Here is a 26059-nt window from a genome sequence, read left to right as displayed (position 1 = left end):
GGGACATCACTTCAAGGGCATCGTTGGGGTGGTCCGGGGTGGAGATGTACAGCTGGGTGTCATCAGTGTACTGGTGGTACTTCACCCTGAAACCACGGATGATTTCGCCCAGTGGCTTTACATAAATGTTGAACAAAAGGGGCGAGAGGACTGACCCTTGTGGCACCCCACATATGAGGGGCCTCGAGGTCGACCTCTGCCCCCCTGCCAACACAGACTGCCATCGGTCGGAGAGAAAGGAGGAGAACCACCGCAGCACAGTGCCCCCCACCCCTAACTCTTCCAACCGGTGCCGCATGATACCATGGTCGGTGGTATCAAAAGCCGCTGAGAGGTCTAATAGGACCAGGACAGAGGAGCAACCCCTATCCCGAGCCTTCCAGAGATCATCAACCAACGCGACCAATGCTGTTTCCGTGCTGTACCCAGGCCTGAAGCCCGACTGGAACAGATCCAGATACGTCATTTCATCCAGGTGCTGGGGGAATTGTCGCGCAACCACACTCTCGACAACCTTCGCCACAAAGGGAAAGTTGGAGACTGGACGATAATTAGCCATCAGTGCCGGGTCTAGGGAAGGCTTCTTGAGGAGAGGCCTCACCACCGCCTCTTTCAAGGCGGCGGGAAAGTCACCCTCACCCAATGAAGCATTTATAATCCCCTGGAGCCAGCCTCACGTCACCTCCCAAGAAGCCAGCACTAACCAGGAGGGGCACGGGTCCAATAAACATGTGGTCACGTTCAGTCCACCCAGAATCCTGTCCACGTCGTCAGGGGTCACAGGATCAAACTCATCCCAGATAACATTCTCAAGACCTGCCGCAGTCATCCCCCCTGACACTACCCAGTCGGAGTCCAGGCCTTCCCGAATCTGAGTGATTTTGTCATACAGATACTGAACAAAATCCTCGGCTCTACCCTCCAAGGGGTCCTCCCGCGCTTCCTGGTGGAGCAGGGAGCAGGTCACCCTAAACAGGGCGGCTGGGTGATTATCTGATGACGCAATAAGAGTGGCAAAATATGTACGTTTTGCTGCTTTTATTGCCACTAGGTAATTCTTAATATGAGATCTTACCAGTGTCCAGTCGGATTCAGAAAGACTGGCCCTCCAACTACTCTCTAGATGTCTTTTCCGGCGCTTCATCTCCCTCACCTCCTCGGTAAACCAAGGAGCCAGGTGAGATCGGCGCCGGGTCAGAGGCTGTGAAGGCACAACCCGATCCAGAGCTCCAGCGGCCGCCCTATCCCAGGCGACTACTAGGTCACTAGTCGAGGCGTGTGCCAGAGCCTCAGGGAATGGCCCAAGCTCCATCTGGAACCTATCAGGTTCCATCAGGGGCCTGGAGCGGAACCATCTTACCGGCTCCGCCTCCCTGCGGCGGGGTGCAGCGGTTCGAAGGTCAAGGCGAAGGAGAGAGTGATCCGACCATGACAAGGGCTCGGTGACTATATCCCCTATCTCAAGATCACTCAACCACTGTCCAGAGACAAAAACCAGGTCCAGCGTGTTTCCCCCCATGTGGGTAGGGCCATGAGTTAGCTGGGTCAGGTCCATAGCTGTCATGGAAGCCATGAACTCCCAAGCCACCTCCGACGTCTCACCCACGGATGGCAGGTTGAAATCCCCCATGACCATAAGTCGGGGGGTATCAATCGCCACCGCGGCGATAACGTTGAGTGGCTCGGGCAGGGCTGCTGCCACGTGGCAGAGAGCCAGGTACGTGATCAGCAAACCCATCTGAACCCCATGACCCCACTTAACAAGGAGGGACTCACAGCCGGCCGTCTGAGGAACAGTGGCCTCCCTCGGTCTCAGACCTTTAATGATAACCGCTAGCCCCCCCGCCCCTGCCCTGTGACCTCGGCCGATGGAATGCGTGGAAACCTGGTGGGCACATTTCAGCGAGGGGAACCCCCCCCTCCTGGCCCAACCAGGTCTCCGTAATGCCTGCCAGGTCCGGTCCCTCCTCACGAAAAGATCACAAATAAAGGGGGCTTTATTTACTACGGACCTGGCATTGCACAACGTCAGCCAAAGGCCCAGGCCCTGAGGGTCTGTGCAACCTGGGGAACGGGTGGAGCCTTGGGGAACGGAGCGCGTCACTGCTCGTAAACAGTGAGTGCACACTCCCCTAACTCGATATGGCCCCCTGCTCCCGCCATATCTACCCCTCCCACCCACAGTATTGATGTTCAAAGCACTATCTGGACAAACTCTGACTCCCCCCTCGACCCCGGGATCTCCACCCCCCCACGTTGCGCTTCCTTGCCAGACCCAACCCTCCCCTTGGTGGGCTATCCCCCATAACCACAGCTCGCATTCCAATCAAACCCTCCCCCTCCCTAGAGCCCCTTAAAAGTTTAACTAAAAATTTAGATAAAAAGCCCCTCAACCCCCTAGTTTTCACATGCCACCTCTCTGGGTCCCAAAACCCGTCATTGAGGTAGGTCCTCGATACTGAAGAGGGCCATATCTGTGAGAGGGGGGAATTTCGCAGCGCAAGAAGGTCCAATGTCGTATACATCTCCAGGTGCAGCGATGGAGGCACGGAGCATAATCAGGGGTCTCAAGAGAAGATGTAACATGCAGGTATTGTTCGATGAGGCACCTCTGGTACTTCCACTGTCCTCTCACGACAGCAGGAGGGGTCCTGACGCATACAATCCAATGGGAGTGACATCCAACTCGCCCTCTAACAGCAAGGGGCCCACAATACTTAATATATAAACAATATCACCATCCACCCTTCAAATCCTAATTTCTTAGCATTGCTTCAATCTTATTTCTCTGTTTATAAAATATATTTCTTATAATCCCCATCACATTTTTTGGTTATAAACAATCAACTTCATCTTATTCAATTCTTACATTGATACCCTTTAACTTAATTGATTTTCCACATCTTATCTCTTCTTAATATATAATAAGCAGTATCACTCCGCCCTTAATTCCTGGCTTCTATTATAGCATCCATTAATTATTTTATTTCCTCATTTGCAACATATTATTTCAAAATCCCCAACACCTTTTTTGTTTTTTACATTTCAATTTTGTATCTTAAATTTCAATTATTTTCATAATTTAACCTAATTACCACTTCATATTTCATCTGCTGTTCCATTTTACAATACACAAACATCATATTTACTTTTTACATTCACAATTACTATTATTAATACAGTTCCCTTAGATCTACTAATATATATCTTAATTCCCTTCCTCCTTTCCACTATTCTTCCCCTTTTAGCCATTTTCTCCTGGTCTTACCAGAATTCCACTTAATGATTTTCTCCTTTCATCCCATTTTCTTCTCTTCTTTTTTTTATTTTTATATTTATTATATCTTTTCTCCTGAATCCTTTCTCTAACTTTTGAGTCCATCACTTGCATAATTCTCCCCCTGCTGTTACCCAATTTTTTCCCATTTCCTTCTCTTCCCTTAGATTGCTTTTCTTTTCTTTTTTTGGGAAAATATTCTCCCCTGTCCGTTCTTTTCATGCCACTGTAAATCCCAGTGTAATCATCTAACATTTTGCCATCAATTCTTTTTCCTTCAATATCATTTTCTTGTTTCTCATTTATATTCTTTTTTTCCTGTTTTGTGTGCTCTAACAAAGTTTCTGACTTTTTATTGCCCTTTATTGGTTCACGCCAGAGGTGAAATCTAAAATTTTTCCCTACCGGTTCTGTGGGTGTGGCTTGGTGGGGGGGTTGTCCTGTGACTGAGTGGGTGTGGCCAACTCAATGTCACTCACAGCCACGCCCACTCAGTCACAAGACCACCACCAAGCCACGCCTACAGAACCCAGTAGGAAAACTTTTTAAATTTCTATTTTGCCACCCACTCGCCACCCGCTCTCCCTTCGCTTTGGGTTGCAGGCCAGGGCCCAGGGATGCGCCATTCCCCATGGTCCTGGAGCCGCCGCCCACTTCGACCGGGTCAGGGAATGCACCATTCCCTGACTCCGACCTTGCCGCAGAGCCGCTGTCCGCCCGCTCTTTGCCTTGGGTTGGGAGCCTTGGCCCAGGGACGCACCATTCCCTGAGGCCCCGGAACCGCTGCCTGTTCGACGCCTGCCTTAACCAGGTCGGGGAATGCACCATTCCCTGACACCAGCTTTGCCCCGGAGCCACCGCCCCCTCTCCCTTCACCATGCAGCATGTCCTTAACTTTCTCCCGCGGGTGGCTGCCAGGGAAGGCAAGCCGAAAGTTACCAGAGCCACTCTCCTTCTTGAATGTGCCTCCACCATCGCTGCCCTGTTCCGCACGCTGGCTGCGCAAGCGCACACCCAACCTGCCGCTGATGAATGAATGAAATAAACAGTGTGCGCTTATAAAGGGCGAGCGGGCAGCAGCTCCGGTGCAAGGCCAGAGTCAGGGAATGGTGCATTCCCTGACCCAGTTGAGGCAGTCGAGCAGGCTCCAGGGCCTCGGGGAATGGCGCATCCATGGGCCCCGACCCAAGCCGAAGGGCGAGCGGGCGGCAAGTGGGCGGTGGCTCCGGGGCAAGGCCGGAGTCTCTTTCTGAGTGTGTCGCTTCTGCCTGTTGGACCACTTCCTGAAGCTGGCAGCTCCTCAGCCAGCTGCTTTGGGATGTTTTAAAGTTTTGGTTTTTTAAAAGAAATTTCCTTTTTTACCTGTGAGTTGGCTAGTCACTCACCCAGTACCAATACTCTGTCCAAACACTGCTTCTGCACAAAATCTTATTCCAGTTGCCCCAGCTTCAAAGTGGTTGTTTTTAATGGCCGCCGCCGCCGCCGCCGGATCAAAGAGCTGCCTCCGACCTTCCGAGGAACTTGCCTGTTCCTCTTGGTCGTCCGAGGCTGGGCTCATCAGAGCCTGCTAATTTCCAGCCAGTCTCGCCGCGACGCTTCCGGTTTCCTCTGGCTATGCATATTTCTATCTGTTAATTAGAGAGCCCATCTGAATAAAGAACAGATTCCTTTTTCAATGCTTTTTGTCTTTCCCCTTTGCCCTACACTTTTCTTTTTTCCTTTATTTTCCTATTAATTTCTATTGTATTTTTGTATTTTATATTAAGAAAATTTTGAATGTTGGTAGAGAGCTATGATGAGTGTGTGGTAGTAGACATACTGCATGGTTTGTAAGAACTTGACCTCTAGAAGACCAAGAAAGCTGTCAAAGGGCTCTGCAGAGTACAGAGACTCTGGCATTATTTACTTTGCTTTGGGAATATTACCAGGTCTCTTTTCCTCTCAGTGAAAACCAGAACAGACCCATATCTTGATCTCTGTAAAAAACCCAATAGATGTTCTGAGGTCTTGAAAGTGGGGCAATTCCTGTGCAACTACTGCTCATTCCTTTGTGCTTTCTGAGACTGGTTGTTTGCATGCAGATATTTCATTATCTAACTAGATTTTAATATTGGGTAATGAAACTTCAGATAATGAAACGTCTTCAAGTATCTAATGTGTGATAGAAAAATGAGGAAGGGGAGGGGGTCCTTATTGAGATATCTCAATTGTCAGCTTTGGAAGCCATATTAACACCTACATATACCTACTCTAATAAATGGGAACTGTCTCTGAGTTGCCTGTCTCTGAGTTTTAATTGGAGTTGGGTTCTTCTGGAACATTGACATCAATAAGGATCCTCTTTTTCCAAGCTCAGGAATTGGCATGGGAACTGAGAAAAGCCCCTCATCTCCTTAGTATCATTCCTGGGGGAATCAAGGGAAGGATCTTTCCAAACTCTGGAAGATAGATAATGGCATAGATTGACTAGTAAGCTCAGTTCCTTCTTTTTACAAACATAGACCACTATCTGGCCAGATCAGCCTAGAATTCAGACTGTTAAATTGCAGTTCTCCTAGGTCAGGTGTCTGCAACCTGCAGCTCCAGAGCTGCATGTGGCTCTTTCATCCCCCTGCTGTGGCTCCCTGTCCGCTGAACCCACCACTGGCTGGCCCCGCCCCTCACCCTCCCCTTCCAGTCACTCCTCGCCTGGCCTAAGAAGGTAAGGGCAATTAACTAAGGTAACACCAGGAGCCACAAAACCTGGGTAAGCATGGCTGGGGGGCGGTTCATGTGATTGGGTCAGAGTTCGTGATGTTGAGTTGACCACACCCACCCAGGTTGTGTGGCTCCCGGTGATTTCTTTTCTGTGGGAAATGGGTCCAAATGGCTCTTTGAGTGTTTAAGGTTGCAGACCCCTGTCCTAGGTTGAGATTAGATAGTTCACATGGCCTACCCATGTTTTCCCGAAAATAAGACCTTGTGTTATATTTTTTTGCCACCAAAAAGATACCACGTCTTATTTTGGGGGGGGGGGGATGTCATCCACTAACTCGCCTTACTTGCGCATGTCGCCCCCGGCCTCTTTTTCATTATCCGAGGCCTTCAGGAACTTCTTCGTCCGGCTAGGTGAGCAAGGCTTTCCTGAAGGTCCCTGAAGCTGATAACAGAGCTTCAGATTGATCCGGAGCTCTGTTATTGGCTACAGGGGCCTTCAGGAAAGCCTTGCTGGATGCAGCAAAAGAAATGGGCCGAGGTATGCGAGGCCTGGTTGCAACTATCCGAAGGCAAGTAGTAGGGCAGCTCCACAACCACCACCCTCCAATCCTCACTCTAGCTTAATTTTTACCTGTGCACTCTGGAGTGAGGGTTTTTTCTTAATTAGGGCTTATTTGGAGGATAGGGCTTATATTGGACGCACGTGTAAAAATCAAGCTAGGACTTACTTTCTGAGTAGGTCATATTTTCAGGGAAACACGGTAGCAGTAGCTGGTTCCACGAGTTCTACCAGCAGCTGCCCTCTGTTTCCAACTTCACCTGTTTTGTGCTGAAGAAAATGGTGCATCTCCAGTTCTACCACCATCAAAACAGGAAAAGAAGTTTGCATACAAGAGCAACATTTGTCTTTTTTTCCTCTTTTCTCTCCTGTAATGGAGCCTTTCTCCTTCCAAGAACTGCCATACATTTTTGTCTAGTTGGTATGTCATATATCATTGAAAAGCTGGAAGTCATTGGAATAGGAACAGTTGTCTTCATATTCTGCCCATAAAATCTTGGTCAGTTACAAGATTTTAGCTGCCAAGCTGACCTAATTGTCTATGGAGATTCACAGTCATCCAGGTCATGATTGTCCCAAAGGTGCTTTTTCAAAAGGCAGCTGGACTTTTTTGGTTCTTGCTTGAAGATGTTTTGCTTCTCATCCAAGAAGCTTCTTCAGTTCTTTGGCTGACCTAATGTATCTTTTTACTTTCTTTTTACATTCAAAGGATTATTTTGACATTGTGAAGAACCCCATGGACCTTTCTACAATTAAACGCAAGTTGGATACAGGGCAGTACCAAGAACCGTGGCAGTATGTGGATGATGTCTGGCTAATGTTCAATAATGCCTGGCTTTACAACCGCAAAACATCAAGAGTCTATAAATTTTGCACTAAGCTTGCAGAAGTCTTTGAACAAGAAATTGATCCTGTTATGCAGTCTTTAGGATACTGTTGTGGCCGCAAGGTGTGTTTGATTTCATGCTATCTATGACTATAAGTTTACAAAGAAAAAGAAAATGCTTTTTTCTTGTTTTGCCCAGTGTTTTATATTGAACTAAGATTCTGAGCAGATGTAATATATTGTATAAATGATGGCATTTACAAACATTTTAAAATAATAACATCAGTTTAATAATAAGCTTCTTTTCCACAATATGAGCTGTTATATTTTCTTTAGCTACTTTTGATGTTCCCATCATTTCTGGACTATATGAGCTCCTTTTTGATGTTATAAGATTTTTTTTCCAAAAGGGGCTCTAAATCATTTTATACTGAGTATAAAATAATTTACACTCCATATGCAAATTAACTGTGCAACACATCCTGTGGAACTGTTGTTGCTATACATATGAGTGAAAATGTTTTACGTAAAACTAAAGTATTTTAATGCCATAAAAATTTGTATTCGAAGCATTTTATATGAAATCTTAAATTAGGTATTTAGAATGTTCTGCTCATATCCTATTTATCTGATGTATTTTAAAATCAAATATTCCAACGATTAAGAGGAGATTAAAAATAGTATCCAACTCCTTCGTATTATATTAATACAATACAAATGATTAATAAATGTAATATTTTAGTAAGGGAGCAGCTAACCTCTGCATTCTTATTTGACCTTGTGCTTATTTATCAACTTTATTGGCTGCCCGTCTTATCACAGGGTATCTCTGGATGACCAATAAAAATTCTTTAATGATCTTAATGAACTACAGGCTTGTTTCTAAATTTTACAGATTGAATTTACATGAACAGAGTGACCCCATGACAGTAATTATTATTTATGCATATAGGGCAGGGGTGTCAAACTCGAGGCCCGGGGGCAGTATCCGGCCCTCTGGATACTTAGAGCTGGCCCGCGGGGCCACCCTGGAAACAGCGAAGGACCGGCCTGTGGTGCTTCAGCAAGTGAAAACAAGCTCCCGAGCTCCATTTCCGGCTACCACAGCCTCCTGTAACCCTCTGCCAGTGAAAACAGAGCAAAGTAAGTAAGCCACGTGCAGAGGGTTGCAGGAGGCCGTGGCAGCCAAAAATGGAGGTTGGGAGCCTGTTTTCGCTGGCAGAGCGCTTGGGCCACCACAGGCGCCCCTGACAGGAGTGACATCGAGCTGGCCACACCCCCTGACCATGCCCCCTCAGCCTCTCCGAGGTCAAACACAACCCTGATGCGGCCCTCAATGAAGTCGAGCTTGACACCCCTGATATAGAGAGTTCTGTTCTGTAGCAAACTGTTCTCTATACCATTTTTTTTTTCTTTTGTAGTACGAATTTTCTCCTCAGACATTGTGTTGCTATGGCAAGCAGCTGTGCACTATCCCCAGAGATGCTGCCTACTACAGCTACCAGAACAGGTGAGTCTTGGTGTCCTCCTGCCCAGGTCAGAAGCAAGGGCTAAAATTTAATTTAATTTTTTGTACTTGTCATTTCTTCCTGTTGGAATCTGGAAGGAGTTCCCTCATATTAGAAAATGCAGTGACTTCTGAGACCACTTTCATTTATTTAGGAAATGGGTGGGGGGGGGGTCAGAAATAATAAATCAATGTTGATTAGTTATTAGATGAATGCTTTCTCCTTCCCACATCATGGCCATCTATGCTGTGATCTTGCTTTGTCCAATGTGTAAGAAAGCCTAATCCTACATTCCCTGCTCATGTCCCACTATCTTTATCTTTATTTGATTTATATACCGCCCTACTCCCGAAGGACTCAGGGCTATTACAGCCTGCCATTACTACAGGATGCCTAAGGCAGGCTACAACACCGAGCTATATTCAGCTTAGAGACACCATGTGACCCTATGGGAGGTCAGCTTTCTGTGCAGGGGTTGAAATATTGTTCACCAAAATTCTGTAGCTGTTTATTTTGAAAAAGATGGAATATCCTGCAGTCCTCACATTGACTCTGAGGGCTGATTTTACCCAAATAGGAGGGTACAACAAATGCTTTGCCTCACTGGCTATATGGGTGCCCTCTCACAAACTTCTATTCTAGCAAGGAAAATGGGAGTCTTGTAAACAGAAGAAAAAGAGTGCTTCTAAAATTCTCAGGAAAAGAACATCTAAAGGGGCAGATGGTCGATGCTTGGCTTTGATACACATGTGGTTGGAATTTATTGCAATAGATTTGGATTTGGTCTGCTGTGATGACCCTCTTTGATAAAACATCTGGATAATCTTGGTTACTGGTGTAGTAGAATCAACCTTGCCTTTAACTAGGCAATCTGCTGCTGCTGCTCTTTTGGGGCAAAATGATTATTGATGGAGGCATGCTTTAGCTTCTTGAGACTGACTTAGGGACTCATTTTTTTTTATTCTTTGTAGATCAGTCTTTGATATTTCTTTGTAAACTGAATAAGTTGATTCAACCGAATAATCTCTAAAAGTCTCCATTTTCACAAAAAGGCAATAGTGGTCATTGCTCAGCAAGTGCAAAATTGAATAGCATGGAGACTAGCCACCATGTTACTTTGGATTCTCTCTATTGTTATTTCATTGGGATGATCAGAACTGCTGTTGCTGTTATAAAGATACTCATGAATATCTATATCTTTTTCTTTTCTTGTTTTTAAAAATGTAACTTGTTCTTTGTGTGTTTTTGTATTTTAGTTCAGCTTTTTCCATACAGTTGCCAAGTTTGTCTTACATTGATACAGTTTTGCTTCCAAATTTTCTAAAAAGTAAAAATGTGGATCGGACTTATTCAAATACAAATTATACTCATCTTTGCTTACCTTAAACCAACATTGGCTTCATTGTTGCACAACATTGGCTAACCAGCTTCATTCTGTTAACAGAAAATGGAAACAAGTCTGTTTCAGTTTGCAAAACCTTAATATATCACTTCATTATGATGTATTATAATATAAACCATGTAAATAGTTCACTTACATTTATAAAATAAATATGGACTGGAAAATGCTTTTTGGTTACATGCTTGTTTAAAGTATGAGCTTGATTTTGTTTGTATAGTATGCATTTAATTTGAGCAGTTGGCCACATTTAATATAACTTTCAAACATAGTTTGGCACAATGGACAGTATTAAAACTATTCCTATTTCTGTTGTATTCATAAATATTGCGATAAACTTACTTTGGCTGCAGTAACATCGTACTTAGTAACTGCTTGCTTTAAAGGATACTTCATGATTAAACAGAGGCTACCCCACAAGAAGCCTGGGATTCTGGAGCTCTCCTTTATCACCCGTGGAATGAGACCAAATGCTAACCTGCACTTTGCCTTGGCTTTCTGCTCTGTGTTGTCTTGGTGTTTGTGTCTTACTACTTCTGTCTGTGCTGTTTGTCCTCTTCCCTGTTTTCTAACCCTTCCCTTCCCTTCCCCTCCTCTTTTCCTTTTCATTGTCCACACTGGCCCATCAATCAACAAACAACGCTCCCCCTTTCGTCGTGGTGATCTGCTCTGCTCTGATTGGTGGTTCCATTGCTTGGGTGGCTATGTGTTTTGATGGACCAGTTCACCCAAATATGGCCTTCTCGCTGACAGGTATCACTTCTGTGAGAGATGTTTTACTGAAATCCAGGGCGAAAACGTTACCCTGGGTGATGACCCTGCCCAGTCACAAACGTAAGTATTTCAGTTTTGTACATGCTGAGTATAAACTAAGGAAGAAGCCGTTTCAATTACAGTGTAGGCATATCAAATGTAGCAGGCCAGCAAGCACACCTTCTCATACACTATAGCCCTGTTTACATTTGCAGAAAATTCTTAAGCTGCCGCTTTGCTGCATGTTAGGTGCCTGCCCTCTCTGTGGAATCAGGCTTCTTTAACCATTTTCTGGCATGGCAGCTGTTTATTTTCCATCCTCAATACTGAGCACATTTCATAAATGTTCGGTTTAAAAAGAGTTCAATTCGAATCACATTCAGTCATGAGCATATTGCACACCCTGTTCTCAACATCACATTTTGGAATATATGGAGAATAAATAGTCCTGTCTGAAACATATTGTTAAAAATGAATGATTATGGGCACTGAACAAAAAAGAAGCCAAGCAACCCTAGATAGCTTGTTCTCATAGTTATGGTGCTAAAGACTTTTTTTACTGATAATTGTGAGTTTTTTGCTTCCCTGCAAGCATTGTTCAATGAATTTAACACAAAACTTGCAACAGTTTTTTTAATGTTAAAAATTCAACTTGATTTGGATTAATTCATATAACTAGAGATTATGAGCCAGCGTTGTCTAAGAATACCAGGTGACAATCAAATTCCAGAGTGACTAACTATGAGAAACTCCTGAAGTATATGCAGCTTTATTGTATGCAGCTGCCTTTTTTTTACAGAAATACACGTATGGGTTATAATGTAGCTAAAATCAAAATCGGACCTAATTTCTTACGTGTTTTTCTTTGCAGAACCATCTCAAAAGATCATTTTGAGAAGAAAAAAAATGACACACTTGATCCTGAGCCGTAAGTATAGTGTGATTCTATTGGAACTTCTTCAGATTTAGGCTGGGTACGATAAGTCAGCTGGGAAACCTTGTGTGGAAAAAGTCTTTTAAAAAGTCAATATCCAGTAATTTAGAAAGCAGTGTAATGCTGAAACCTTACTTATTTAGTATATCTGAAACAGCAATCACATGCGGAAACACTTTTTATTTAACATTTTTACGGTGTTAACAAACATATATGTATTTAATATGTATTTTTGTTTCAAGGAAGCTAAAACTTCTTCTCTTACATTGTTCAGTTTTGTTGATTGCAAAGAATGTGGCCGGAAAATGCACCAGATATGTGCATTACACTACGATATTATTTGGCCTTCTGGGTAAGTGGCTCTGAGAGCTGCCATGTTTTACTATTGTGAATATTTATTTTATTGATTAAATTTACTTGCTACCCATCTCGCTATCAAGCAAATCCAGGCATCTTACAACATGAGAAAAGTGACTATCTAATAATTAAGGTAGGTAAATTGAGGACCCAGTTGTGGGGGCAATAAGCTGACTTTGTATAAATATACAAAAGGATGAAGGCTATTGCTTAGCACATTGTAAGCCGCCCTGAGTCTCCAGAGAAGGGCGGCATATAAATCAATTTTTTTTTAAAAAATTAAAAAATATTAAGATTAAAATTAACAAAAAATTATCTAAGATAAAAACTAGCATTCCCTGGGGTGGAATGTTCATTTTGTATTAAACAAGTTTCAGAATTCTGTGTAGATGTAGATGATTTGCAACAAAAATATCTTTGTTCTGTGGTTCTGGCAAGAATCTGCTCAGCATGCTTGTAATATGCGGTTGCAATAGTGTTTTTAAAATCCCTTTGTTTATTTTACGGAAAATGACTTGCTCCATCTTGCATTTTTGAGCCTAAGAAATATGCAGTTTTTATATATTAAATTTGTAGTCATTTCTAAATAATTCTTATAATTCAAGATGCTCCTAAGAAACCACTTCGTTTCTTAACTACATTAGACATTAGGCTTTTGGGGATCGTGTGGGTCTCCCATAGGCTTCGGTTACGTGTTTTTATGCAAGTGAGAAGGCACTTGATGAAATCTTGTCTGCATCAGAAAAAAGAATCAATCTTCTGTTGTCTGTTGCCTTTTATCAGGCCAACATGGCTCAGAATACTCTGGAGTGTTAAGGGCCATTCTGTGAATTTCCTAAAGGAATAATATAAATGCATGCCAGGTTTAATGTAATATCAGATTCCATTTGTGTAATACCTGATGTGTTGTGTATGTCACAATATGTCAAGGAAGTACAATTCGTTGTTGTGTGCTGCCCAGAGTCACACTCTTATGAGATGGGTGGTCATATAAAAATGCCAAATAAATAAATAAAAGAAGTGCTGTTATCGCAGCAGAATGCAAACAGCGCTGTCCAACACCAATTCTTTTTGAGCATTGAACACAGATACTCAGCTGACAAGAAGTTCCCTGTGGCAGTCTCTTTGACCGACTGCTCTGGGATACAAAGAACTCTTCCAGCCAGATCCTAAGGGAATGTTGAGCTGAGAATTTCAAATTGTCTGCTTCATCATCGCTTGGCTAAGAGATTTGAGCTACTTGTGAGTCTTAGTACTCCTTTTTGCCATCAACCCAAGTCCCTGGATTCAGCCATACAATAACATGTTCTGACAGGGCAGCCCTACAAACCCTGTGATCCCAATCTGCATCCCTTATGCTGTTCAGGAATTAAGGTGGGCTTCAGCACCAAATTAAAAATGGCCCAGGGGGTGAGAAGAAAAAAAGTGCCTTTTGGCACATTTTCCGTTAATGAAGAAATTAGTATTTTGTTAAGTAATTTTTTTTCTTTTTTAAAAATCTTTTATAGTATTTTCAGTTCAGGATACATTTATTAACTCTTTATTGTGTTTTAGTTTTGTGTGTGATAACTGTTTGAAGAAAACTGGCCGAACACGCAAAGAGAATAAATTCAGTGCCAAAAGTAAGTTTATGGCCTCCTTTATTGTATATTAATTATATTTAAACACACTTTCTTAATACTTTTTTAAAGAACCCCATTATCAATTGTTTAAGTAATATTGTGGAAGGCCGTTCATATTTGGATTTTGTTTTGATTCAAATAAGTAAGGCAGTGGGAAACATAATTTTATTGCAGATCTAAATATAAAGCAGAGTTCTGCTGGCAGCACTCCACTTTCCTCGTTTTCCCAGTAGAAAGGGGGCAGGGCATGCATAATATTCCCAGTTTTAGAAACAGCAAACCTTGTAAAGCATTTGGTGCTCCTGCCTCCATATAGTCCATAAGAGCTGTGCGGCACAGTGATTGGAATGCAGTATTGTAGGCAAACTCTGCCCACAGTCTGGAGATTAATCCTGATCACCTTAAGGTTGACTCAGCCTTCCCAAGGTCGCTAAAATGAGGACCCAGATTCTTGGGGGCAATATGCTGACTCTAAACCGCTTAGAAAGGGCTGTAAAGCACTGTGAAGCGGTATATAGGTCTAAGTGTTATTGCTATTTCGTATCTCATGAATACAGCCACCTTCCACCCCCCTTCAGTTCTGGATTCCTGATTGGTCTTGTGAACCCCTGTTGATTTGTGTTGATTTTGTTGGTTTGTATTATAAGGGGATGGTCTGTAATAATAAGAGCCATTCCTTTATCGTTTGGAAACAAGCTCATCAATTTCCTAGGAGGTTACTTTCAATAAAGGATGTTGATTGTAGCTTTAAGAATAAAATTAAACATTGCTGTAATGATATTCGAGCGATGACTAGGACAATCTCTTTCTGTTCTTCCCTTCTTCCTCCCCGCCTACTAGGGTTACAGACTACCCGCTTAGGAAATCATTTGGAAGAGCGTGTAAACAAATTTCTGCGGCGGCAGAATCACCCAGAAGCTGGGGAAGTGTTTGTGAGAGTAGTGGCCAGTTCAGATAAAACAGTAGAAGTCAAACCAGGAATGAAATCTCGGTGAGTTTTGCTCTTCTTTTACTGGATTCATCTGATTACCATTACCAATTGACTGAATCCATTTCTCTATAATATCTTTATTTGAGCATCCAAAATTTTATTTTTTTCTGGACAGGGCCATTTTACCATATATTTATACATTGGGAACAGAAAGCCTATTATGCTGTGTCCATGACAACAGCTAACAGGGAAGATTAGGATCAATTAGATTAGGTAAAGAATTCCTGATGAGTATTTTACTGAAAAACAGTTACTGTAGAAGCCATAACAGATGAATAAAAGCAATTGTTTTTATTTCAACAGCAAGCTAGCTATGTTCTAGAAAATGTTCGAGCCATTGCCTGCTCCCCCTTTTGGAGGGTGGGAGAGACCGGATTTCTCCCTAACCCTGTTTTAATACTGTAATGATCATATCTGCTATGATCTTGTTTTTCTCTCTTGTATGAGAACTGATTCTCATAACAGCCTAGCAGATAGAGCAGTCTTTTGCTTGGGAAAATTTTTAGAAATGTCATTCTCGGTTCTTTTTGCCCTTTAAGAAAGAATTCTAAACAGCTGGGCATTTTATGCCAAATGTAGGGCCAAAAGAATCTTATATATCAGAACAGCCTCTGAGTGGAGGTTGTGTTTGCCATTTTCATCTATTATAAAGCAATAATAGTTGAAAATAAACCAATAAATAGTAAGCTTTATTGAGAAGGACATTTTTTTCTAACAACAAATAATTAATTCCTTAGCTTTTTATCTTTTACCTTAAAATGGTGTGAATTTCTCTCTGTTGTAGATTTGTGGATTCTCGTGAAATGGCTGAGGCCTTCCCCTACCGAACAAAGGCTCTTTTTGCTTTTGAAGAGATTGATGGTGTGGATGTCTGCTTTTTTGGCATGCACGTGCAAGAATACGGATGGGATTGTCCACCTCCAAACACAAGGTCTTGCTTTGCTTCCTTCCAAACAAAGGAAGGATTCTGGTTATTCAGTCTCCACCAGGCTGTTCTAGTTGTGGGGAAAATTAGATGAAGTGCTTTCTATTTGTATATCATTTTATTGCCTGCCTCGGTCTTGAAGGACATGAGGCAGTGTATAAATCTGAAGCGTAAATAGATAATAGTACGTCAGTAGGAAACAGTAAGCCAGTCTGGTGCCAGTAATGCCAGACAATCCATTCCCAAACATCTTTGGAAGGCCATGAAAGTCTCCCCGTTCCCCTTGGGGGACAGGTTGTTCCAACAGAGATGAGCCAAATAGAATGACTGTTATTATGTCCTATCCCTCTGAGGGACTTTTGGCAGGGGTGTCTAATCGTCCAAACCAAGAGTGGGAACTGTGTCTCCTAGATAGCCAGGCCTCGTTACATAGGTCCTTAAAGGTGGTGACCAGCAGCTCAGATTTCATTCAGAAACAAGCATTTACCAGAGTGATAAAATGTGGCAATTCTGAAACAGCCTAATAATTGGGAGAGCTGATGCATTTTCAATCAGCTGAGGTTTCCAGATGGTCTTTAGGGGCAGCCCTATGTCACATGAATTACAGTAATCCAACTAGATAGGATAGACAGGATAGCAATAGCACTTAGTCTTACAATACCGCTCCATAGTGCTTTACTCTCTGAGCGGTTTTCAAAGCGGTTCTGCTGACCTTGCAAGGCTGAATCGACTTCCAGCCCATCAGGATTGGACTCCAGGCAGAGTTTGCCTGCAATGTTGCATTCTAACTGCTGTGCCACTATGGCTCAGGATACAAGTTAAAGGAGCAATTATTCAACCACTGAGTTTTCTTTCCTTTTTTCCACAGGCGTGTGTATATCTCCTATTTGGACAGTATCCATTTCTTTCGCCCAAGATGCCTCCGGACTGCTGTTTATCATGAAATCCTTATTGGGTATCTGGAATATGTCAAGAAACTGGGGTGAGTGTTCTGCCAGGACCTTTTAGCAGTGGACATCTTGATGGTCCTGACTTAAATATGACGTGCATTCCTCTGAGTGGAAACAGGTGGAATTTGTTATATCCCTCTAACTTTTTCAGGGTCAGTCAGGACATTTTCCTTGCACTGGGAAATGGAAAAGCAAATGCCAAATGAGATTGGGAAGCATAGTTGAGAGGCCAGGGAAAGATGTCAGGGGATACTAATTTCATAGTAGACATAAAAAGAATCGTAAGCATTTCTCTGTATGTGTCTTGATTCTCCATTCTTCAAACACATTCATTCACCCATCCTTCCTTTCTGATTTACACATACTTTTTCCAACTCAGCTTCCCCCTTCTGATGCTGCAGCAGCCATTCAGATTGATGCAGGTATTGTGCTTTCTGTGGAGAGAGAGAAAGCACTCACTGCAAGCAGAGTGAAATGAGCGCAGTGTAAGTTAGACATTAGGAACAAAATCAGTCACTTGGAAAATTGCTCTTTGCTGTCTTCCTCCTTTGATCTCATTGGATTATCTTGATTTCCCTGCAGCAAGCTACAGTGAGAAGGGGAAGGGCGGGGAGAGGCGGACCAGCCAGAAATGCAGACCTCAACACTCCTGTCTGTCCTGTAGACTGTCAGTTCCTAAACACCTCATAGTAGTCTTCCTATATTGTGCATGGTAATTTTCTCTTCAGGTTAAACAATTCACACATTCCAAAAATATGTACAATTGTGTAGGCAAGTGTTAATTTTTCAGCTTTCTGATGTGAAACTCAGTGGAACTCTTAGTTTTCATATAAGTCATGCTCTGTATGTTGTTCATTGAGACTTATACAAAACATAACGTGTGAAAATCCCAGAAATTTATGGGAAATAAACTTACGGGCAGCTCTCTTTCCTGCTGTTAACTAAAAAAGCTTGAATAGCTTGTAATATTGACATTTTCTTTTTGTATATATGAAAGGCTTTCTAGTGCAAGAAGCTCACAGCTTTCTAATGAATAATAGGAAATAACATTCTTGTAGCACAAACTAACTTGATATTTTATTTGCATAAAATGGTTCAAGATTTGATCATTGTTATTAAAAGTGTGTGTGTGTGTGTGTGTGTGTATGTGTGTGTGTTTTGTATAAAATGCCTGCTGTTCTACCTCCTGTGTATGTTAAAATGTCTCAAATCTATGCCTCAATGTGGTACATTTAAACATCCAAACTGCCATTAGAGGTAAAGCAGTTAAGTGGAAATTCTGGGCAAGCTGCCCTATTGAATCTTGCAGAAGCTTGTGTGCTTGAAGCTGATTTTTCCATTTCTTGGGAATGGGATAGAAAAATAAGAACCATATACATATTAACCCAGTTTCTTTTTACCATGTAAGCTCAGTACAGCTTTCTGAGTTGAGTTTTGTAGGATGCAATTTGTCACTTCCTTCCATCCCAGGAATTATTGAAGAGACTACAATTGACAGAATACCTGGAGTAATTCCTTGGGCAGATGCAAGTGGAAAGTGATTTTCCCCTCTTTTTTAAAAAAAATGTAAGATATTTATATTTTGCCTATTAACCTTAAAGAACTTGAGGTTAGGGTTGTTTCTGGTATTTTTGAATTAAAATCAACCAGAGAACACTACATTTATTTCCTTCCTTTTAGCACAATATATAAGGCAATTATCAGTTAAGCATGACAACAGTAAAAAAAAATAAGTAGGAAGCCACCTGTGAGAGAAAACAAATAAGAACCAGTTATATTGTGTGTAGAATTTATTGGATTTGGGTCTTTTCCTATTCCAAAGAAGGGGGAGTTTTTTTATTCCAGGAAGTGGATCCAAGATTATTCAAAGAGAACATGAAGAAAATAAATTCTGTGGCCTATAAACTTTATAAACCAACAAACTTACCTCAGTGCTTGGGCACTGGGTTAAATAGCTCAAATAGCTCTGTATTTTCTTTGGATTAAAACATTAAAATTGTTATTAAAATATTGCCAATGCTGTTGTGCTGCAGAGAATGCCCAGGATCTGGAAACAGCTGGAGATTAATGTCCTTCCCAGTTTGGGTTTCTTTGTAAGATCATCAAACAATCAAGATGGCATATAGAACAAGTTAAAATCAGAATACAACAATATAAGATGAATTAAATAGCAAATTACCACACAGTGAATGCCCAAATTTAATATTGGTATAGATTGACAGTCCTAGTTTTGCAGGCCCAGATCCCATCTTTATGACCTCCACAGAGAGCAACATGGGTAGGGCTTCACAGACTTCAGGGGAACGCTGCTTGTGCAAGCAGGGTCAGCTCTTTTTTTTTTTTTTTAAGGTACTGTATCAACAGTGGTTATAGATTCAAGAGGCATATGGAGGTATGAATGAATGATTGAGTGTAAGTGCTGGTTATCTAAATATTATTTCTACTGCAGTTGAGCAGTTAGGATGGCTGCCTCCAATTCTGGACAAAACTATTACTTAACTGGGATGTCTTGCTTGTGTGAAACTCACAGGTATGTGACGGGCCACATCTGGGCCTGCCCACCAAGTGAGGGTGATGATTACATCTTCCATTGTCACCCCCCTGACCAAAAAATCCCCAAACCTAAACGTCTGCAGGAGTGGTACAAGAAGATGCTGGACAAAGCCTTTGCAGAGCGGATCATTCATGATTACAAGGTGAGGATTTCGTCAAAGAGAACCTGGAGACATTAGTATCTAGGCAGCAGTCCTCTCTCCCAGGGGCGGGTTTCAAAATCCGTCACTACCGGTTCGCTCAATGCATGCACAGAAGCGGGAGGGCAGAGCCTCCCGCCCCCGCCGCTACCGGTTTGCCCAATCCAGGGCGAATCGGTAACAACCCACCACTGTTCTCTCTGCAGTCGAAAGGAAAATTGATAATTAGGATGGCTACAGTTCTAGAAGCAAATCAGTCATGCTTTTCTAGATCTCTGTCAATCCAAAATTAAGCACCAACATTTATCTTAAGTTTGGCTAAAGCAAAGGCATTGGCTGTGTAAATATGCTTACAATCATAATAAAACACAGAAAACTACTTTAAACCATCCTTTGTTTAAACCAAATGAGAGTATAGTAAGATAGTTTCAATTTATGTGACGTTTGTTGACTCCTATATTTTTGCCATTGCTCTTAGCTGTACCATTAACAACACCATGTAATCTTTTTTTAGGATATCTTCAAACAAGCAACAGAGGATCGGCTGACAAGTGCCAAGGAGTTGCCCTACTTTGAGGGTGATTTTTGGCCCAATGTATTAGAAGAGAGCATAAAAGAGCTAGAACAGGAGGAGGAAGAAAGAAAAAAGGAAGAAAGCACAGCAGCTAGTGAAACAATAGAGGTGACTAAATTCATGGGGGATGTGGCCACAGTATTTATGTGAGCTATGTGAACCACAACTTCTTTCAATCCACCAGAACTGTGAGTTACATGCCAAATTTCCTTTTAGAAGACCAAAATGGTACACAGGGGAGGCTCCCTTCATTTTAACCCCATAGCAAGAACCTGTGAGAGAGTTTGTGCAAGGAGAGACTGATCCAGTTGACTGAAGATCAAAATACAATTTGGTTTGTTTTGCATGGTGGTGTTTCTGATGTTCCAACTGTTCCAATAATAGATTAAGATTTAATTTGTAGCTTCTACTTAGAGTTCCCCTGCCCCCTCGATATGGTTGCACAAGCCCATCGTGGATTGATTATGCTGATAGTTTAGACTGGAAAGCAGGATGTAAAGAGTTTTGTGCTAGAGCAACACAGCAGAGAGCCTTGCTTGCCTGCCTCTGTTGCCATTTTTAAATTATTTGCTGAGGGAAAGGAGGAGGTGGATCTTTTTAATCCCACCTTTATTATTTTTATAAATAACTCAAGGCTGAGCACATTGTAAGCCGCCCTGAGTCTTCGGAGAAGGGCGGCATATAAATCAAATTAAAAAAATTAAAAAAAAAAAAAAAAGGCAGTGAACATACTTAATATCACCTTCCTTCTATTTTCCCCACAAAAACCCCGTGAGGTAGTTGGGCTAAGAGAAAGTGGCTGGCCCACCCAGCCGGCTTCCATGTTTAAGGTGGGACTAGAACTCAGTTCAGATGAGTGGGTTAAATGTATGTTTCATGTTTACTTTTTGTTGTAGGTAAGTAGCCTGCAAAAGAAAGCAGGTCAAGAATGTTTTTTTAAAAGGAAGATGCATACAAATATTATGACTATTACGTTAATAATTTTGGTTTGTTTACTGGACTTTGCACTATATTTATATTCTGTTCATGCTCTTGTGGCCAATTAACATTAAATTTCTGGAATAGTTGACAGTATATATATATATTTGGTCCTACAATGTTGATATTCATGAAAGAGTAAAGCAATACTTTACTTCAGTTTTATTTTTTGCAGCTGCAAAACACAGGTAGGCAGCAAAGAGAACCAGTTCAGTTAAAATGAAAGAAAAACCATGTAATCCATTGGGATTTTTTTTGTTTTAATTATCACCGTGGCCAGTTTTTCTGAACTCGATGGGCCAAAGGTAGCACAGGCTGCTCCCTCTGTCCCATACAAGGAAGAAGGTTACTTCTGCAGTTAAAGGACTGTTGAGTCCGCAGTCCTACTGAGATGTGTGTATTCCTGAGAGGTGTACAAAAAATCAAAAGTATTATTGTGGGGAACCACTTTCGTTTAGCTTGTCTGATTTTCCCTTGCCCATTCCTCCTAGCAAGCAGGTGTTCTCTTCACACATGCCTTGAAAGAGGAACAGTTGAGTAGCTTCCTGATGTTTTAACAGGGAAGCCAGGGTGACAGCAAGAATGCCAAGAAGAAGAATAATAAGAAAACAAATAAGAATAAGAGCAGCCTTAGCCGAGCCAACAAGAAGAAACCCTCCATGCCTAACGTGTCAAATGATTTGTCTCAGAAGTTGTATGCCACAATGGAGAAGCATAAAGAGGTACTATGGTCAAGCCCTCCTCATTTCCTTTTCTTCACCCACATGTGCAAAGTTTAATGTTACAAAAGAAAGAGGGAGGGAAATAGACCACATTAAGTAATGTGGTACCTTGGCAACTTGGCAGTTCTTATTGGTGGAGATTGTCTTGTGCTCACCTCTTCCTTTGCCTTCACATGGCAGGTCTTCTTTGTGATTCACCTGCACGCGGGGCCCGTCATCAACACCTTGCCCCCCATTGTGGATCCAGACCCATTACTTAGTTGTGATCTGATGGATGGCCGGGATGCCTTCCTCACTTTAGCAAGGGACAAGCACTGGGAGTTTTCCTCACTACGTCGCTCCAAGTGGTCCACTCTGTGCATGCTTGTGGAGCTGCACACCCAGGGGCAGGATCGCTTTGTTTATACCTGCAACGAGTGTAAACATCATGTGGAAACACGGTGGCATTGCACAGTCTGTGAAGTAAGTATATGTTGCCTGCTTTGATGCTACTCCAGGTTTGAATTGGTTTGCAACCTGTCTCTTCTTTTCTACAATACTTTTAAAAATAATATATGTTTATGATTAATTCGACATATAATAACTGTGGGGCCAATTATTATGATTTGAGCATTAGTTTTACAAAGCCATAGTAACACTTCTCCATGTGGGAATTCTATAGGAATCCTATTTTCTGAGTAAGGCTGTTCTGTATTAGTGGCCAGTGGAGTTCTTCATTATGGTCTTGATAACTGAATTACTTATTAATAGAACTAAAACTGTGACAGATGGAATGTCTCAGGTACATGCATCTAGCTTCACAAACTCTCCCTATTCTTTTATGCAGGTGAACTGCATGCATGCATACTTTCTCACATTGTAGGTTGTTGATCTTGGTGTCTCTCACTTTGCTTTTCAGGATTACGACCTCTGCATTAACTGCTACAACAGCAAGAGCCATGAGCATAAGATGCTGAAGTGGGGCTTGGGCCTGGATGATGATGGGAACAGCCAAGGGGAACAGCAATCCAAGAGCCCCCAGGAATCCCGTCGGCTCAGCATCCAGCGATGTATTCAGTCTTTAGTGCATGCTTGCCAGTGCCGCAATGCAAATTGTTCGTTGCCATCCTGCCAGAAGATGAAGCGTGTTGTCCAGCACACCAAGGGCTGCAAGCGCAAGACCAATGGAGGCTGTCCTGTGTGCAAACAGCTGATCGCCCTTTGTTGCTATCATGCCAAACACTGCCAAGAGAACAAATGCCCAGTGCCCTTCTGCCTCAACATCAAACATAAGCTTCGGCAGCAGCAGATCCAACACCGTCTGCAGCAGGCGCAATTGATTCGCCGCAGGATGGCAACCATGACCACCCGAAACGTGCCTCAGCAGAATTTGCCTTCTCCTACCTCAGCAACGCCTGGGACCCCGACACAGCAGCCAAGCACCCCACAGACTCCCCAGCCCCCTCCTCAGCCTTCCCCTGTTAGCATGTCACCAGCTGGTTTCCCTACTGTAGGAAGAACGCCGGCACCCCCTCCCATTTCAGCGGGCAAGCCTTCCACCCAGGTGGCTGCTCCGCCTCCACCTGCCCAACCCCCGCCAGGAGCTGTGGAAGCAGCCCGGCAGATTGAAATCGAAGCAGCCCAGCAGCAGCAGCAACAGCAACAGCAACAGCAGCAGCAGCAGCTCTACCGGGTGAGCAGCAATGGCTTGCCTCCAGGCCGAACAGGGATGGTGAGCACAGCAGTGGGGGCAGTGAATCCCATGCAGCAGGCTGGTATGAACGTGCCCCGGCCTAACTCTGTCAGTGGCCCAATATTGCCCAATCTGCAGCCTGGGCAGTGGCAGTCATCAGCTCCGGTGCCCCCACAGCAGCCAGGAATGCCAAGGCCAGTCCTGCCCATGCCTGGCCAACAAACAGTAACTGGCCCAAGGATGCCAGGCGTGCAGCCACCAGCCCGAACGATTCCTCCAAATGCTTTGCAAGAGTTACTGCGGACTTTGAAATCTCCCAGTTCCCCGCAGCAGCAGCAACAGGTGCTGAATATTCTGAAGTCGAACCCACAGCTCATGGCAGCTTTTATAAAGCAGAGAACAGCCAAATACGTAGCAAACCAGCCTGGCATGCAGCCCCAGCCAAGCATTCAATCCCAAGCAGGCATGCCACAGACTCCAAGTCCACTGCAGCAGCCGCCTCCACCAGCAGGGTTGCATACTCAAACAGGCCTGCAGAATTTGAGTGCACTGCCAGCAGGTGTCCCGCGACCAGGGGTCCCTCCCCAGCAACCAGCCATAGGAGGCCTGGCTGCCCAGAGCCAGTCAATCAGCATCATGAACCCAGCTCACAATCCGGCTATGGCCAACATGAGTCCTCAGTACAGGGAGATCTTGAGAAGACAATTACTGCAGCAGCAGCAGCAAGGAGGAGCTGGGCTGGCCACTCACAGCCAGTTCCCACAGCCTCCAGGCCCTGGAGTTTATGCCCAAGCCATTCAGCAGCAGCGGATGCAGCAGCAGCAGCAGCATCTTTCAATCCAAGCAGGGGCCATGGGGCAGCTAGCTCAGATGGGACAGCTGAATCCTATGGGGCAGCCGGCCATGGGAGCTGATGGCAGCCCTAACATCCAGCAAGCTCTGCAGCAGCGACTCCTGCAACAGCAGCAGCAGCAGCAACTTAAACCACAGATGGGCTCCCCTGGCCAACCAAATTCCATGAGCCCCCAACAGCATCTGCTCTCAGGACAAGCCCCCACGTCCCACCTCCCTGGCCAACCAATCAACGCCTCCCTCAGCAGTCAGGTGCGCTCTCCGGCACCAGTTCAGTCCCCCAGGCCCCAATCCCAGCCATCACATTCCAGCCCATCCCCCAGGATACAGCCCCAGCCTTCTCCTCACCATGCCTCACCCCAGACTGGCTCACCTCACCCTGGGTTGGCTGTTACAATGGCTGGCTCCATGGAACAGGGACACCTGGGCAACCCAGAGCAGAGTGCAATGCTTCCCCAGCTCAACCCCCCAAATAGGAATGTGTTACCAAATGAGCTGTCCCTGGTTGGTGATACCACAGGAGGTGACACACTAGAAAAATTTGTGGAGGGCTTGTAGCATCCCATAGTTTCTCTCATGTTCCTGGACTTCTTGAACTGAAAAAGACTTGCAGCTCGAGCTAAACCCTAGATGGGACTGATTCATCCTCTACCTGTGAATGGATGAATGGCTGTTTAAAAAAAAGAGAATATATATTTTTTGTTAAAGCCAGCCAGGTGTGGTTAAAATATCTGGTCTCCTTGTTGTGGGGTTTTTTTTAGTTGTTATCGTTGACTTTACTTTTTTAAACGGGAAAATGAGTCCATTATATTCATATTTTTATTTGTACTTTCAAGACTAAGCAGTGGTGTTTAGCAGAGGAGAAAAATATTCACATTCTAATGTATCTTGCTACGTTTCTGACATTTGGCAGAAAGTTTTGTTTTGTTTTAGTCTTATTCTATTCTGGATTTTGCAAGTATCCTAAGTATTATTACCCCTGGGAAAGATAGGAACTGACTCTTGCACACACAGACACACATTGCAGATGTAGAAATTGTTGCCTGTTTCTCTGATAAAACTGGTTTTAGATTTAAAAAAATAGGGACACTCACTACTTAGGACATATTAATTTTAACAGGGAAGAAGTGTATTCTGTAATTCTTTGATGTGAACTTGAACTGAGGAAAAGCAATTACAGTGTAAATCATGCAAACTATAATTACTATAAATATGAACAATTCAAGATTCAATCACTGTATAGAGGGGGGAACAAACTCATTTCTTACTTCTATAGCATATTGTTAAATAAACTGTGTGCAACAGACAAAAGGATGTCCTTTAATTCATGTACATGGTATTAACTTAGTGTTTGGATTTTTTGTTATGAAAATGTTGTTTTCAACATTGTATTTGGACTATGCATGTCTTTTTCCATTGTATATAAAGTATTGCTTAAAAGTGATATAAATTACTGAAGTTTTTAAAATGTTTCTGTCGTTTAAAATCCATGTAATATTGTCAGTTTGTATTTGATTGTGTGCCTGTGAGAGTATAGGGATATAGATTTGAGTTCATTGAAAAGCATCCAGTAAGGAAGTAGTACTCATACTTGGCTGCTGTACTAATTTATAATTAACAGAAAGAAATTAGAAGTATTCGCTTTTTAAAAACACATTTTGGGGAAGGAGCACCAGTTTGACTGAAACAGATGCTTCCTAAAGTAAAATCAAAGTACAAGGTTTTCTGTGCAATAACAATGAAGAAATTACACAACAGAATCAGTAGGGA

General features: G+C 43.0%; 1 protein-coding gene across 4 annotated transcripts in view; it reads left to right on the top strand.

Annotated features, from left to right (window-relative positions):
* The window catches only part of CREBBP (CREB binding protein), a 47619-nt gene extending 21862 nt beyond the window's left edge, over window positions 1–25757 (top strand). For all 4 annotated transcript variants that reach the window (XM_070955403.1, XM_070955404.1, XM_070955405.1 and 1 more), the window contains 14 exons: window positions 7243–7482; window positions 8781–8869; window positions 11020–11100; window positions 11891–11947; window positions 12228–12305; window positions 13865–13932; window positions 14773–14923; window positions 15708–15854; window positions 16717–16830; window positions 19329–19494; window positions 20006–20173; window positions 21604–21765; window positions 21946–22227; window positions 22664–25757. In XM_070955403.1, the coding sequence (XP_070811504.1) occupies window positions 7243–7482; window positions 8781–8869; window positions 11020–11100; window positions 11891–11947; window positions 12228–12305; window positions 13865–13932; window positions 14773–14923; window positions 15708–15854; window positions 16717–16830; window positions 19329–19494; window positions 20006–20173; window positions 21604–21765; window positions 21946–22227; window positions 22664–24847 (3987 nt within the window). In that variant the 3' untranslated portion in view covers window positions 24848–25757. The remainder of the gene's footprint in view (window positions 1–7242; window positions 7483–8780; window positions 8870–11019; window positions 11101–11890; window positions 11948–12227; window positions 12306–13864; window positions 13933–14772; window positions 14924–15707; window positions 15855–16716; window positions 16831–19328; window positions 19495–20005; window positions 20174–21603; window positions 21766–21945; window positions 22228–22663) is intronic.
* Window positions 25758–26059: the final 302 nt, after the last annotated feature.

The sequence above is a fragment of the Pituophis catenifer genome, unplaced genomic scaffold, assembly GCF_029215685.1.
Source record: "Pituophis catenifer annectens isolate HBS135680 unplaced genomic scaffold, rPitCat1.0.hap2 SCAF_16, whole genome shotgun sequence".
NCBI classification, from domain to species: Eukaryota; Metazoa; Chordata; class Lepidosauria; order Squamata; family Colubridae; genus Pituophis; species Pituophis catenifer.
This window is presented reverse-complemented; position numbering and strand designations above follow the sequence as displayed.